The 15,323-nt window shown below is 47.0% G+C and overlaps 1 protein-coding gene across 5 annotated transcripts in view; it reads right to left on the bottom strand.

Moving 5' to 3' along the window:
• LOC552079 (homeobox protein homothorax) overlaps positions 1-15,323 on the bottom strand; it is a 479,885-nt gene that overhangs the window by 367,533 nt on the left and 97,029 nt on the right. For all 5 annotated transcript variants that reach the window (XM_016912223.2, XM_026440631.1, XM_026440632.1 and 2 more), the window contains exons 5-6: positions 10,064-10,114; positions 937-1,128 (exon numbers count right to left, since the gene is read on the bottom strand). In XM_016912223.2, coding sequence (XP_016767712.1) covers positions 937-1,128; positions 10,064-10,114 — 243 coding nt within the window. The remainder of the gene's footprint in view (positions 1-936; positions 1,129-10,063; positions 10,115-15,323) is intronic.

Below are 15,323 nucleotides of genomic sequence, written 5' to 3'. Positions count from 1 at the left end.
AAGAAGAATAAGAAGAAGAAGAAAGAGAACGACCTCGAGGAAGTCCCGTGCACGCGTCCGAGCGACTCATATACCCAGAGTGCACATCTTTCTCGCGTTCGGATAGCACACGTTCAATCCACACAACACGTGACCTCGAGCCACGTGGAGGACGAGTGAAGAGGGCGCCCACGGTGCGCGTCCACGTTGGTTCGCGCCACTGTCAGTCGCGATCGAACCATCGCGACGCACGGTTCATCACCCGTACGATATCTCGCCAAATCCTTCGAAGGAACGAGCGAAGGGATGCAGGATACATGAGGAAAATGGGGGCGACCATTTTTGGTCAATCATTCGAAAGGATGCCTCGAAGAAACGTGAAAGAAAGGGTGATCAGAATCGGGGTGGGGACGTTCCTCTGCAAAACGAGTGGGAGCGCGATAAATCGAAGAAGAAGAAGAAGAAGAATTTGACGGAAGGGGGGGAGATAAAGAGAGAAAAGGTCTCGCGGTATCGGCACGGAAGTCGCGTCGTCTATTACGAGCACGGATAAACGGCCGAGCTGATGGTGTGGTAGGCGGCGAGGGCGGCGTGCGCGTGCGCAGGGGGCGCGGATGCGGCTGCGTGCGGCGAGGTGGCCATCGCGGATGCCGCCGCGGCTGCCATCATCATCTGTTGGTGCGTACGCTTTAGGGAGTTGGGAGTTGTGGCGGCGCTACTTGGGGTAATAGCAGTAGTAGTGGTGGTGTTCGACTGCGGCGTAGGGTGGTGGTTTTGGCTTTGGTTTTGGCTCAGTTGCAAGGGGGTGGTAGTGGCGGCACTGCCGATACCGGCGTGATTATTATTATTGTTATTATTGTTCTGGCTCTGGTGGTGATGGTGGTGATGGTGGTGGTGGTGATGGTGGGGGGTGATCGCGTCGTGCGGATAATAAGACGACGATGGTGAGGTACTCACGACGTCCGGCGTGCTTGCTCCGTCCGTGTGGCTGGTGCTGTCCGCGGTGCTCCTCGGCCCGCCACCGTCCAAACCGTTCCCCATCTCGGGCGGTTTCGAGCTCTCTCTGTCGTCGATCACTAGGTCTATAGGCATTTTCCCCTTCAAGCAGCTGATGTACCGGTGGCAGAAGTTGTCGCACAATTCGTGCACCTGCGAAAACACCCATTGTTCCGATTAAGAAAAATTCTTAACGCAGTTCCATTATCGTTTACGAATTATGGATATATATTCTAACCTACTCTAAACCTACGAGACTTTATTATTATTGTTCGAACGATATTTCGGATTGATCGAAAAAAATTGGATTGGAAATGCTTCGAGCACGGGTGAAACGTTTCACCCGGTATTTTCACCTCGGAGCCACGGGTACCAAAAGGGCCGCGCGGGATGGCGAGGCCGATACGAACGCTGGTATCGATACACAAAGATGGAGGAAGCCGGCGAGAGGAGAGCTGGTTGCATCTCGAGGCCGTGGAAGCGGTCCAGCAGCGAGGGACGGAGACACCCTGTATCTTCTGCACCGAGTCGGAGCGAGACGGAGCGAGGAGGTCTGACCGGTGTCCAGTCGACCAGAATGTTATGTATGCAAATGAGGTCTGACAGGCCTATAGGATACCCGGTCCTCGAGCGTCCTCCTCACGGTTCATCCTCCTCCCGATCCCTCTTACCTTGCCCCCTGGCCGGCCCCTGGACCGAGCTTCGCCTCGGCCTGGTCGCTCGATTCGGTTTAGAAAAAATGTATTATATAAGCAAAAGCAAATAAAAACGCTTATCTTGTTATATGTAAATCGATGGGTAGGAGGGGACGGGGGAGAGGAAGAGAGAGAGAGAGAGGAGAAGGAAGGCGCATTACGAGAGGCGGCGCGGCGTGTCTTCTCTCGTTGCAAGCGCGTACACGCGCTTTCTTCCTAGCCTCTCCTCCTCCCTTCTTGCTTTCAAGCTTCCACAGGAGGCTGGCTGCCTCTCGGCAACCTATCCTAGTAGTAGATACTTATACGACGGTTCTTCTTATTAGGCATTTATATGTAATAGAGAAGACGGCCATCTTTGCCGTAGGCGGCACCGTCCAATGGTGGAAGGCCGTGGCCGACACCACCGTAGACAATGCACGCGTTTATCATGCGTTAAGCGTATGCGAGAGGACGCTTGATCGGACGCGAAACCGATCCAGGGACACGACACTCGCTCTCTCCCTCTCTCGAAACACGGTGCCATATCGTGTGTTGCCACGTTCAAACTCCTTCGTTGCTCTCTTTTTTTTTTTCTTTCTTTTTTGTTTTTTTTCATACATTCTTATTTTTTTATATTTTTCTTCGATAGATTCCTGGAAACCGACAAAGGACTGTGCGCGCAAGTACCAGGAGAGATTCTCCAGAATTTTCTTCCAAGTGCCACGCCACGGTAACACAATGCCTCCTCGAGATGACTAGACTCTCTTTAACGCGGGACCAAAAGGGCGGCGGGAGAGGGCGGTGGAGAGAGCTCGAAGGACAGCAGCTATAATGCCGGACTGGTTAGAATTTGATCCGCCGGGAGTCGAGTCGAACCGGCCGACAATGCTCACCGAAGAAAAGAAACGGAGAGAAGGAGGAGGGGAAGAGGGGCCTCCTCGTCCCATTCTCTCTCTCTCTCTCTTTCTCTCTCCACCTTTTCGCCTCTCTTTCTCCTGCGAATCGCCGAAAGAAGGCCCGGGCCACGACGCTGAGAAGCGTTCACCTACACGCTGCTCGTGTTTGTGTACGTGCGCGCACGGGAACACGGTTATCGAGCCATTTTTTACCGCTCGTACACGCACTCGGAACACACCCCAATCACCGGCAAAAATCGTTTTTTCCAACTTGCCATGACCGCGGAACTCGGATCTCTTTATTTCTTTTTTTTTTTAACTGGTAGAAAGACTGCCGTGATTCGTACGGGAATTTAAATGAAAATTTCAGAAGAGAAATTAATCCAATCTCAAAACATCGTATCAAGATTTTAATAAGAGAAATAATAACATCGCCAAGATAGGTTGGCGTCACATTAACCACGTATACTCTATGTGTTTATATATTTTTTCTTTTATTAGACGAGTATATTTTTTGCTCCTACAATTTCTTGACTTTCAAGCGAAAGATTATAAGCGATGGATAGGTCATATCGGTTCACGTAAGCGAGGAAGATGGTTGTTATATATATATATATCGCTGGTTGGACCAAAACCTCTCCGAGTATTCGAAGCTCATGATCTAGAACACGATACGATGCACCGCGGACGCAAGTTTTTGCCATCTATCGGCCCTTTGAATCGCGTCACCCTACACCGCAGACCGATCATCCTAACCGGGCTCTGACACAGGATCCAAACTCGGGTCCTCGACAACACGCACTCGACTTCTACTAGAAACGGCGTGTCCATTTTCTGCTCCAACTTCTTCTTCTTCTTGCGGCGAGAAAAAGGTCCCGGCCGTCTCTTCTTTGTCAACGTTCCTCCAACGTCGTGTCTAGAAGACACGCGATACTCGCGATCCTAACACATATGTAACTCGTAATCAAAAAAACAAGCTGACCACGGGGGAATACTCAATTTCTCAAGCTCGACTCAAAATTCCAAAAAACGACAATGTTTTTTCCTTTTTCTTTTTTTTTTCAAGCTCCGGAGATCGTTCCTCCACGTTACACCGTATCCTTTCGCACGGTTGACACGCTATACCCCTCTTGCTCCTTCTCTAGGCCGAAGGATACGCGCTAGGCAAGCCGAGCACTTCTTTGGCATCTAATTCGTCGAAGCTGGGACGAAGAGAGAGAGAGAGAGAGAGAGAGAGAGAGAGAGAGAGAGAAAGAGAGAGGTTCTCGGATTTTCTGATACGAGGAGGAGAAAGGGCCAGGAAAATATCGAGTGTCTCAAAGGATCACCGTTTCCTCCTCGACCCTTCCCCGTCCCCGAACCGTGGTGGAGAAAGCTCCCTCTCCCCTTCTCCCCTTCCTTTCCTCCTCCTCCACAATTCCGTCCACGGAATTATCCGCCGGTATTTAATTTCCGCGATGAACCGCGGCCGTAAATTTTCTCTCCTCCGCCTCCTCCGAAATAAAAGCCGCGGAGGAAAAGGAGGTGGGGAAGAATGAGGGTTCTGCTCGCGAAGAGTATCGCTTTCATCGCGTCCTCCGCGGAACGCTTCTCGTGTTCCCCCCGCGAAGTACACGCGACACCGGCGGAGGTGGCCATTACCGGAAGAGTAGTGGCCCTCCCCCCTCGACCGGTGCAAGCGCCACGTAGGAAAGAGTCGCGTTCACCGATACACCCGCTACAACGTTGCCCGTAACTCGAGATTATTTCCCATTTTATGGCCGATTTAACAAGCTCCGCGCGGACGGTGCTCCTTCGACGGTGCCGCTTCGTAAGTCGTTGAAATTGTTCCCCGGATTTTTCGTGAAACCAGATGGTTTTATCGATCGCAAACCTGTCTCCATATCCTCCTCCCTTCAAATGTCAATTCGAAAATTTTCGCGTACGAGAAACAAAGGATGGTTCTTATTGATCTTGTGATTATTCAAGAATGAATATAGATAGAAATTCGATTTTCAATACATGGAATCCTCGACGAAATTTTCTTTCTTTTCGATTTATGTTATGAGAGAATTCGACCGGTCCGCGGTGACCGTGGATGGGTATAGGTAAGAGGGACAACAACGACGACGACGTCGACGACGACGACGACGAGGACGAGGACGAGGACGAGGGGGAAGAAGCGTGTCGTTCGAGGGGCAGAGAGCCGCGGGCCCCTGGGCTCGAAACGAGTTCTCGATTCAAAGACTTCTTAAACGGCCCGTTGTCCCCTCTTCCTTTCTCCGTCCCCTTTCTCCTCGCGCGAGGGGAGGTTCCGCACGAGGCGACATTATACCATCGCGACCGTGTCCCCTCCCTGCTCCCTTCCCTCTTTTCACTCGGCCCCCGAAATTACTCGAGAATTTACGTAAACGAAGGAACGAGCGGCCAAGTGTCCTCCTCCTCCTCCTCCTCCTCCTCCTCCTCTGTTGACGGCGTCTCGGAAAGGCAAACGGGCCGAAGAATGGAACGGATCCGGGGTACGCAGGAACAGAGCGAGGGAAAGGAAGAGGGAAGGGAAGAAAGGAGTAAAAAAAAAGGAGAGAGAGAGAGAGAGAGAGAGAGGAAAAAAGAAAAGGAAAAAGTAAGAAATAAAAAAAGAGGAGAAAAAGTAAAAAGGAGGAGGAAAGAGGAGCGAACCCCATTTACGGCACAATGGGCTCCTTTGAAGCCGAAGGTAATGAAGGTTTCGGGGTGTCTGTCTCGGTTCCTCTACCGTGCCCCGATTCACAACCTGACTACCCCTTACGGCACGCACGGGATAGCCATATATACCGGGTGTGTGTGCGTCTACCAACGACTGTGCAACTCTCCTTCCACAGCCTGTCGATGACGTTTTGCCGGATGGGAGGGGGAGAGGGGTGATTCGTTTTCGTTTCTGCGCTTCGAAAAGCGGTCGTTTCAACAAGCTCTTGCATACCGGTTCAATTCTCGTATTCGATATTTCGATGTATGAATTCGATACGAATCAATTTCGTAGTCGATCTTTTTCTTCTCACGAATATACGGAACTTGGATTTAATAAAACTCCGGGTCGAAGTTTAAAAGTCAAAATTTGTGAATATGAAACGTTCACAGTTTTACATTCTATAACTCATCCTTTACTAATTCTTCAATTCCATCGACGACTGTGTCAAGTCGCAAATCCGGGATCCACTTTTCTAATCTTTCAAAAAATCGAAGGTAGTCCCGGGAACGATCGCAGGGGTATTAAAATGGCGGGCAAATAGGTAAAACAGGCTTGGAAGTCGACCCGGATGTCCCGCCCATCGGGACGTCCACGAAAACCAGCCTCGAGGAACAACAGGAGGGAGGAAGCGCGCGGATGTCGCCACAGTCCTAGGTATAAGTATAAGTGTACAGAACCAGTTCGCGAGCCAGCTAAGACCGAGGATGTCCTCCTCCTGTATGAATCTCGGTTGGTATGCGCCGCATAATACCCCCATAAGAAATTTATCGCTCTCTCTAACAGGCGATAACGCGTATATATATCGTGTGGTGTGTATCTTGCGTAGGACAGAGAAAGGGAGAAAGGGGAGAAGAGCAGTGTCGAAGATCGACGCGAAACGGGGAGACTTGTGACTCGACTCGAGAGTGGGAGAAGAGGAAAGAAAGAGAGAGAGATACAAGAATACAGTTCTTTTTTTCTTCCCTGCAAAACGTAATTATGCTAATACGCGATTGGCTCGAAAATGTTAAATGCACGAAGCGCAGCACCGCGGGCTACCATGCTTCAATGCTACAACTTTCTCTCTTTTCAACTCGACAACAGCCTCTCTCTCTCTCTCTCTTCGCCTATTACTCCATCCTTCCTCTTCCATCTTCCGTTTCTTTCTCCAGCTATCCGAAGCTCCGTCCATCTTCTTCTTCTTCTTCTTCTCTTCCGTCCTTCTCTCGTCACCTATCACCCGTACTCCATCCGTCCTCCTCTTCCCTTTCATCGCCTCTCCCTTCTTCACCTATCACTCTCGTCCTCTGTCCGTCCTACTACACTCCTCCCAGAGAGAGCTCCAGATATTTATGGAATCTTCTTGATCGCGCGTCCGCTGCATTCCTCGTTGCTCGCTCGAAGACCTCGCTCGAAGAGGAGAGCCGCCGCGTGTCTCCGTCCCCGTGGGCCCCGGGGACCGAGGCAACGTTTCAATCTTCATTACGGCCGATGCCAGTGCGCGGCGCACACCGTGCCAAATTGCGGCCAGGTTTTGTCGCGGCTTTTCGAGACCCGCCCCTCCGATATCGCGTACGCCGATCTCGGTGAAATAAATCCACCGGCTGGCGTATTGGAATCGTAGCGGGCCCCGGCCTCGTGGGAGGAAAAAGCTACGGCCGCGGATTGAATATCGGTTTGGCGTCTTGATCCCGGTGAGACGGTTTCTTATCCGCCTCCTGGACCTTCCTTCCCGTAGGAGACGACGACGACGACGATGACGACGACGACGACGACGAGTGCACGACGTCGATTTCTTGCCGCCTCGGTGTGTATACGACTCGTGGATGGAGGAGAGGGGGAAGGAAGGGTAGAGGAGTCGGTCGGTGTCTCGAGCGTAAGAGTATCGCGGTTACTGACAATGTTTTCTTGCAACGATCGTGTGATGCTGCTCGCTCGATATTGATGGATACTTCGTGCAAAGAAATTTATTCGTTTTTTCTTTTCTAATAATGTTTTTCCTCTTCTTTTATCAAAGATGTTGTTCTCACAGGATGTGAGAGTCGGGCATTTGATTGAAAATATAGAATTATATATATTAAAATTAATATTAATACAAACATTTCTATTCAATTCGAGCAGCAAAATGAGAGCCATTTTTAACAATTTCTTTAGAAACGTGAATTGTAGTTCGCGATATTTTCAAGGAAAAGTTGAAATCAAACGAAAAACTTTATCGTGGAGATCACCCTTGAAGCAATGAAAAAAGAGGATTTCTTTCTTCTCGATTGCAAACATTTTCTTATCACTTCGAAGAACCGAGCAAGCACGATCGTATGCACATGCGTATAAACGGAGAGGGAAAAGGAGGAAAGGAAGAAGGGAGAAAAGAAAAAGAAGAAAAGAAAAGAAAAGAAAAGAAAAGAAACGAAAAGAAAAGAAAGGGCCGCGTGCGGGGCAACGTCGGCGGTATGGATTCGCCGGTAGGATAGCCCCCTGCCTTTATAATAATGTAATCGCGGCAAATGAGGAAAATTGGTATAAAATTGCAGGATCGAGCGGGCCGATCCGAGGCGGACCGGTGTCCGAGAGGGAGCAACACAACGCACGAGGGTCGGATCGAGCTGGCCGGTCTCCAATGGCTGCCGCCGCCACGTCAGCTGCCATTTCGATGGAAATGCGATGGATGTCCGCTATTTCGTATGATAAAATATCGGCGCAAAAACGGCGTGCCCAGGCCGAAACCTGGGGCCCGCCCGTGGTATTCTGCAACCACGCAAACCGTGCTCCCGAAAACTTGCGCTCTTTGCCTCCTCTTCTTTGCCTCTCCTTCCTCCTTTCCTCTTCCCTTCTTTCGACAAACCGTCCTCTTACCCTTCCTCTTTCGAAGCGGTTATCAATCGTTAATCGGGAGAAAAACGGGAGGCCGAAACGTAATTCTAATGCAGTATTTATTTATTTATAAATAAACGGTGGTGGCTCTCTCGAGTAACAACGCGCGCGGTCCAATCGACGATTTTTTCCTCTCCTTCCTGAGACTGATTATCTTCTTATTCCCTTGTCTTAATTAGTATTCGCGGGAAAATCGAAGGAGAATGCAATGTATGATTTTGTAAATCATTGTGTCGCTTTGATATTTAGGGAATCAAAAGAGAAAATTATTTAAAATTCGATCGAACCCTTCAATATTTCAAGATTCTTAGATCAATTTTCGATATACACGAGGTGTTGTTAAATTTCTAGGATATTTTCGAAGGAATTATCGAATATTCCGATAAAGCAGAAAACTTGGTGCATCTTTCAGAAACCTGAATCGAAACTTTTCGTTCCGTTTCCCTCCTCCAAGAATAAGAGAGACCTTGCAAACTTCTTCTTCTTCTTCTTCTTCTTCGTTCCGAGAAACATGCATTACCACTCTACGGTATAATTTATTCAATCGTAACTTATTACTTCACCTATCCTATCCATATCTCGTTTCAAAAATAAAAATCGTAAATTCACGCTTAAACGATTGCCTCTCTCTCTTTCGTCCCGTGACTTCTACCGTTCCGTGGAATCTATTACGCGACACATGTACTCCGATTTACGAGTTTCCGGTTCGCAAGGAGGGGAGCCTCGCAAGGGGGAGAAAAAAGAAGAGAGAGAGAGAGAGAGGAGAAAAAAAATCAGGACCTCGTGTGGAGAAAGATGGCCGTTCCAATGCAAACAACTCGGAGAGCACCGCGTACGTCTAGCGGCCATTGGACAGGTAAATGACGCCACTTACGCTCGAGAGCGGAGCCAAGGTGCACGCCATAGCCGACCGACGACCGACGACCGACAACCGACGACGGGTGGTGGCCAAGCTTTCACTACAATTACGGAAAATTGCGACTCCGCCCGTAACAGTTGTTTTTCAACCGTTTCGAACGGCTTATCTACAGCGACACCCCGACAATTGGAGCGGACAAACAGAGCACGCGCTCGAAACACGTTTTTCCGTTCTATTAATCTAATATTTCGCGTGTGCGAAACTATCCGCGATAATTATTAAGGGCCTTTATACGTCCGTGGATGCATCGTTAAACGTGTTGAGAAACGAGATAAATAATCGTGGAAATTATTTTTCCAATTATTCGTTAATAAACCGTAATTCTCGAACGTTTTGATCTCAAATCTCCAGTTGATTAATATAGTTGATTTATACAGTTATTAATTGTGCAACGTGATGTCAATCTTGTTTTATATATCGTGATAGAATGTCCTATTTACGTGAATCTGTTTGGGGAAGGGGGAGGACCAAACAGGTAAAAGGATTTTTGTCTAAAGTGCATGATAACGTATTTTGCAAATATCTTTCTAACGTTTGATAAATTAATTTTCTGCTTGTTTTATATCGTAGATATTAATTATTAACTCCTTAACGCTCGTATAAACATTTTGCACGATGAATAACGTACAAAATTTGATTATTTAGTATTTTCGTCACTTAATCTTTGCTAAAAAAAAAAAAAGAAAAAAAAGAATTTACAATATGTCGTATCAATAACTTATCGAAGATGTAGCTTATCAAAGATGAGCTAGCTTATCACACAAAGGTCACACGCGCTTATTTTTATTTTCTCGAGCGTTAAGATTGTAAATATCATTAATAAAATTAAATTATATATTAAATCACGGAGTGAATTTATTGCACCAACAATTACACACGTAATTAATTCGCCAATTATTTAAAACTAAATTAATCGATACTTAAAGCTCGAAAAGATAAGAAAGTTAAATAAACCCGCAATATTATTTTCAAATATTACGATATATCGCGCGATAAAATAATAATAACACAATTTTAATGAAATCGCAAAAATTTCACTCACCTTTTCTAGCTCGAGGAGGTGAAACCGGAGGACCTGGATCGCTTGTACCATCTGGAACAAGAAAACAAAAGAATAAATATTCGTCCATTTGCGATGGATGAGGTTGCGAAGAATATCACAAAAAAGGGTGAAAAAGAAAGATTTCTGGCTGGAAACAACCCCATTTATTTCTCCCGGATACGGAAAGCTCCGTTGACTACCGGTCGATTCACTCCGCGAGGATTAACGGGAATTAATTATTATTGCATCTCTACACGCCGCTAATTACATCCCCGAAATTCCGTGTGCACGATCGATACGCATAGGATGCTAACAGTTCAACGACCGTATGTCGATACCTCGCCGCTTTTCAATTTGACCGTTAACTATTAATTTCACGCTTCGTACTCTACCGGTTTACAAAGTCAAGAAGAACGTTAAACGGTCGATTACAACGGATTTCTTTTTCTTAACTTTGATCTTTTTCACGCTCGCAATTATTACTGCAAATTACGTCTCGATACGGTCGATTGAAAGTTGAACAATTTCGTCACAATCTCTCGAGAGAAGCATAATCTGCAGAAAAAAGAAATATACATTCGTAATACGTTCTTCTTTCTTTCCCTCCGATAATTGATAAAAAAAGAGCTGGAATAATTCTCTCGAAGCACGATTTCATTTGAATGATCCTGCTATCAACTTTCAGTTGAGAAGAGACCAGCAGTCCTTTCACCCCCTTCTTTATTTCTCCGAATCGGCATCCAGACCGTGTACGTATATATATATATAAATACGCGTTTTTCTAAGGCGACACACGGTCACGTTTCTCCGTCCGGGTATCGAGCGTGTGCATACTCGAGCCACGGCCATCGGCATAATTTTCCGATACGGCGTTACGTTTAAAGCCACCTTCGAGAGGCCACCTTTCTCGAATCCGATCGAGCAGCGAGAGGAGAACCTCTCCCTCCCCTCCCCCGGGCGCGGCTGCAGGAGCGGCGATTCAATTAGGCAAAGCGGCAATCTTAATTGTTAATTAACATTATATTTATGCAATTATGGCCCATTATGATTCCGCGCTGCCGATAACGAAGCGACCGCGATGAGTGCTCCCTCAGATAGCGAGACTCGAGAGAGGCCTTCGAACAGGGATCCTCCTCCTCCTCCTCTCCCTGTTCCTGTCCTCAGAGAGGTACTCTCCTTTTCGGTACACGCACCGATCGGCTCACGTGTGCGTCCACCGCGACCGCGATACGAACAATCAGCCTCTAATGGAACGTGGAACGTGAAATCGTGGTTCAGCGACGAAGGACGTTGAAAGGGGGCCGTGTTGCCGCGGAGATCAACGATTGGATCGAGAGGAGGAGTTTATTGTAATGGGGAAATTATTAATGCATACAAATTTTTCTCCAAGCTTCGACGATTGAAAAGAAAAAAAAAAAAATGTTTGAAATATCCCGAGATAGGGAAGGGATTTCGCAAAGGCAGAGGAGAGAGAGGAAAAAGGAAGAAGAAGAAAAAAAATCCCCGAAATCTCGAACGTTATCGGGACGAAGGGAACTTTCATAATGAAGGCAGCAAGGTTTATCAATTTCCACAGAGGCAGAGAGGTCCCTCTCCTATCGAAATCTCCCTCGGCGATAATAAATGAGCGGAGAGTTACAATGAAGGAACAACATCGTCAACACGTCCTCTCGTTCGATGGGATAACGCTGATTCGTTGAATATATAAAAGGACCATGGGGGATAACGAAGGGAAAAGTGACCGTGTTTAAATATCGAAATCGAGGAACCTTCTCTGAAACGTGTACCGTATAAAAGAATTCGGATCGGAATGGTAATTAATTGGACGGATTTGAGTGTCTTGACGATGCATAGAGAAACCTTATTGTCTTTCTCCCTTCGTGCGAATCGATGATCGCTCGTTACTCGCAATTACCCAAGTAATTCGAAACGAAGAATTAATTGATGCGTGCTCCAGCGTGGTAAACCGTTATTATGGAACATCGCGTTCTTTCTCTAAGCTCTTTTTCCTTATCGAAATGCAGCAACCGGGATAACCGATAACGAAGTGGCCTCTTTGATCCTCGCTTCCCTTCATTTTATACCGTGGAGATAATTTGACAATCTCTCGTATAAAATTTTGCCTCGCGTGCCTCATCTTTCTTTCTCGAATTCGATCTTAATTCTCCATCTTCGTCGTAATATTTTCAAACGATTAATATATATATCTCTCTCTCTTTACACATCGAACGAAGAAGCGGAAAAAAGGAGAAAAACGAGAAGGGAATCGAATCTCTCTCTTTCCCTCTCGGCTCGCTCGACTCGCCAACGTCTCGAGGAGGAGGAGGAGGAAGCGAAGGAGGGCGTGGAAGGAGGGCGAGGTGAAAAAAGGGGCGCAGGCACGCCGTGGAGCGAGAGCGCGGAGAAGAGAAAAAGAGAAGATGGTATCGCGGCGGTAACGAACGAACGAACGAAGGAAGGAACGGACGGGCGCGCAACACTCGCAAGGGCCGCGAGTGCTCGAGTTGACGAGATGGTGCGAGGCGAGCAGTCGATTCGCCACCACGCGCTCCTCTTGTCCGCGCGCGCACAATGTGTCCTCTATATCCCGAGAGCCGCGGTTTTGTTGCTTCTCGACCGAGCGAAAGCGGAGAATGCCCCCTTCGTTCCTCCTCCTCCTCCTCCTCCTCCTCCGCAGACCGTTTCGTTATCTGCTCGGTACTCGGGTACACAGCGACGTTCCTCGCGCGTTTTCATCGCCCTCGATCGCCACGCCATCGCCGCAACCCAATACATACGACGCGATCTCGCGTGTCAATTCGAGAATCGAAGCACCAACAAGTTCTCTTGCTAGAAATCGCAATTTTTCGTTATTGGTATTTGAGGAAAGACGCTGCTCCTCTTTCACGAATTTTCTTTAAAACAATATCTGATCTCGAGTGTCGAATTAGAGGCTTCGAATCATTCAAATTCTCTTGCTCTTTTGTTAGATATTCGGTGAAAGATAGATAGATTCTTCTTTTAGGAATTTTCTTAGAAAAATATCCGAATATCGGTGTACACATCTCATAGAAATCGCGATACGGATTGATATTTGATGGACGAACGATGATCCAAAAATTAATTCCCATTTTTCAACGAAGAAGGAAGTAAAAATTCTCCTTTATAAATTAACAAATACGAAACAACATGCAGAAGAAGATCACAAGAAGCCAACGACACTAATTTCCTTTATTATTCTTCGCTTTCGTTTACACGTTTGTCCATTCCTGAAATTGCACGCCACTTTTTTTTCACCATCACGCCCAGTGTACACGACGACGCTTGCAACATGTATACCTCTCTCTCTCCCTCTCCCCCTTTACACGACGTTATTCCATCCACGACGCATTCTTCCCAAAGATCTCGGGAGAGGAGGTTTTGCCTCGATCGCTCATCACGTGATATTAATTAGCTTTGCGCGGCAGCGTGCAGCAGCAAGGATGGGCGAGGGGGGGCCAGAGAGAGGGGGGAGAGGATCGGGAGAGAAAAACTGCGAAGAAACGGGGAGATGGTGTTATTTATAAGCAGACAGGAACGACGCAGTCGGAAGCGACGCCCCCCAAACGGCTCCCCAAACCGTCTCTCTTTCAATTCCTCTCGCCTTCCCCCCCCCCCTCCTTCACCCGCGTTTTTCCAACGTTATTCGACGGCCACGAGGCTTTCTCTCGCCAGCGTATTTGATGCATGCCCGAGATAGGGGCGCGTACGCGCGTTAAATGAGCGACGTGTCGACCGGCTCCGCGATTCACGCACGCTGATTTCCTCTGTTTTTTGCGCGCATCCTCCCCGCCCTGCTTGCCGAGGAACGAGAAGCCTCGAGAATATAACCGAGAATACATAAGGTGTGTGGGTGCACAAGGTCTTATCCTATTGCTGAATATATTTTGGCTCGTGTTTCTTGAAACGCGTTATTATTTACGATAATAATCGAAGATCGTATTGGATCGCTGGTAGTTTTCCTATGATTTTTCCTCGTTCGAAGAAAATAGATGAGAGACGAAGGTGAGGATAGGATTTTAAAATTTTTTTTTTAAATTGAAAGAAGAAAGGAATAAAGGAAACGAAGGAATTTGAGAATTTTTCAAAATTCAGGAGAGATTAAATTTAATTATACAGATCGAAGAATATTCTTCGATGAAGAATTTCTACTCTTCTGGTGTATCATTTATTTAATGATTAATTTAACGCGAAAAGATGGATAGGAATAAATGTTGGCCGAGCCGCTGGTTTTCTTCCTCCGATTGCACGGTATTCGGCAACTTTTGGCGGCCAGTGTACTCCTTCAATGCCAACTAATTTGCCCGAATTAAAGAGAACGAGACAGATCGCGAGACTTCAGAATTAGACACGCCGCCCGAAATAATTGGGGATCGGCTGTTACAAGTCTCGGAAACTCTACTCTTCCAATATAATACGACTCGAGTCAAAACTCAAGAGACGCAAACTGATAAATTGCATAAAGATAAATTATTCGATTTCCGAAAGCTTAATACCATCCGTCTGCTAGAAGATTTAGAAATTTGTCAAGTGGGTGTAGAATTTCGAGTTTCTTTTCAATTTATTTTTCGCAACGAAGCAACGCCCGTTGATTATCCGGTAGTAATGAGAGAAGGACAAATTGGTATGGTTGAATAATTTAAACGTCAAACCCCTCCCCCCGTGGGTGTTTGGATGACGTATATCATATAAATCCAAAAAAAAAAAAAGAAAAACCCATTATTCACGAAAAATGTAAATAAGAACGGAGACGAGGCAACAAAGCTTCAAATTACCAGGGAAGACGCAGCAATCTAATTAAAACCGATCCTCAAACCGAGCCGCAAATTAGCTAACGCGACAACGACGCCCATTAATCTACGCCAATGAACCCCGTCATCCACGACACCTACAAACCGCGCGATTTCTCGTCTACTCGCTCCATACTCTACTCTACTCGCTCGATTTACCCCAAGAAGCTCGCCAACTCGTATTAATCGATCCTCGTTCACGAACGAAAGGCCAACGCGTTCGAAAACTCCGCGTACAACGATCACTTTCCCCGTTGGAAGCAACAACGGGGCGGAAGAGAGAAGAAAAAATTCATGAAATGGAACAGATCGAATCCATTTCGTCGTGTCAAAACGGTTATAAACGGATTGTGAGCGGAATCGTGGTTTGGTCAAAGGGAATATGTCGTTCGATCGATGAAAAGAGGAGAGAGGGATCGGTCGATATTCGAGGGAATTTCCAGTCGGTAAGG

Source organism: Apis mellifera, linkage group LG5, assembly GCF_003254395.2.
Source record: "Apis mellifera strain DH4 linkage group LG5, Amel_HAv3.1, whole genome shotgun sequence".
Taxonomy (NCBI): domain Eukaryota; kingdom Metazoa; phylum Arthropoda; class Insecta; order Hymenoptera; family Apidae; genus Apis; species Apis mellifera.
The sequence above is the reverse complement of the archived record's forward strand: the minus strand, read 5'-3'. Positions and strand labels throughout refer to the sequence as shown.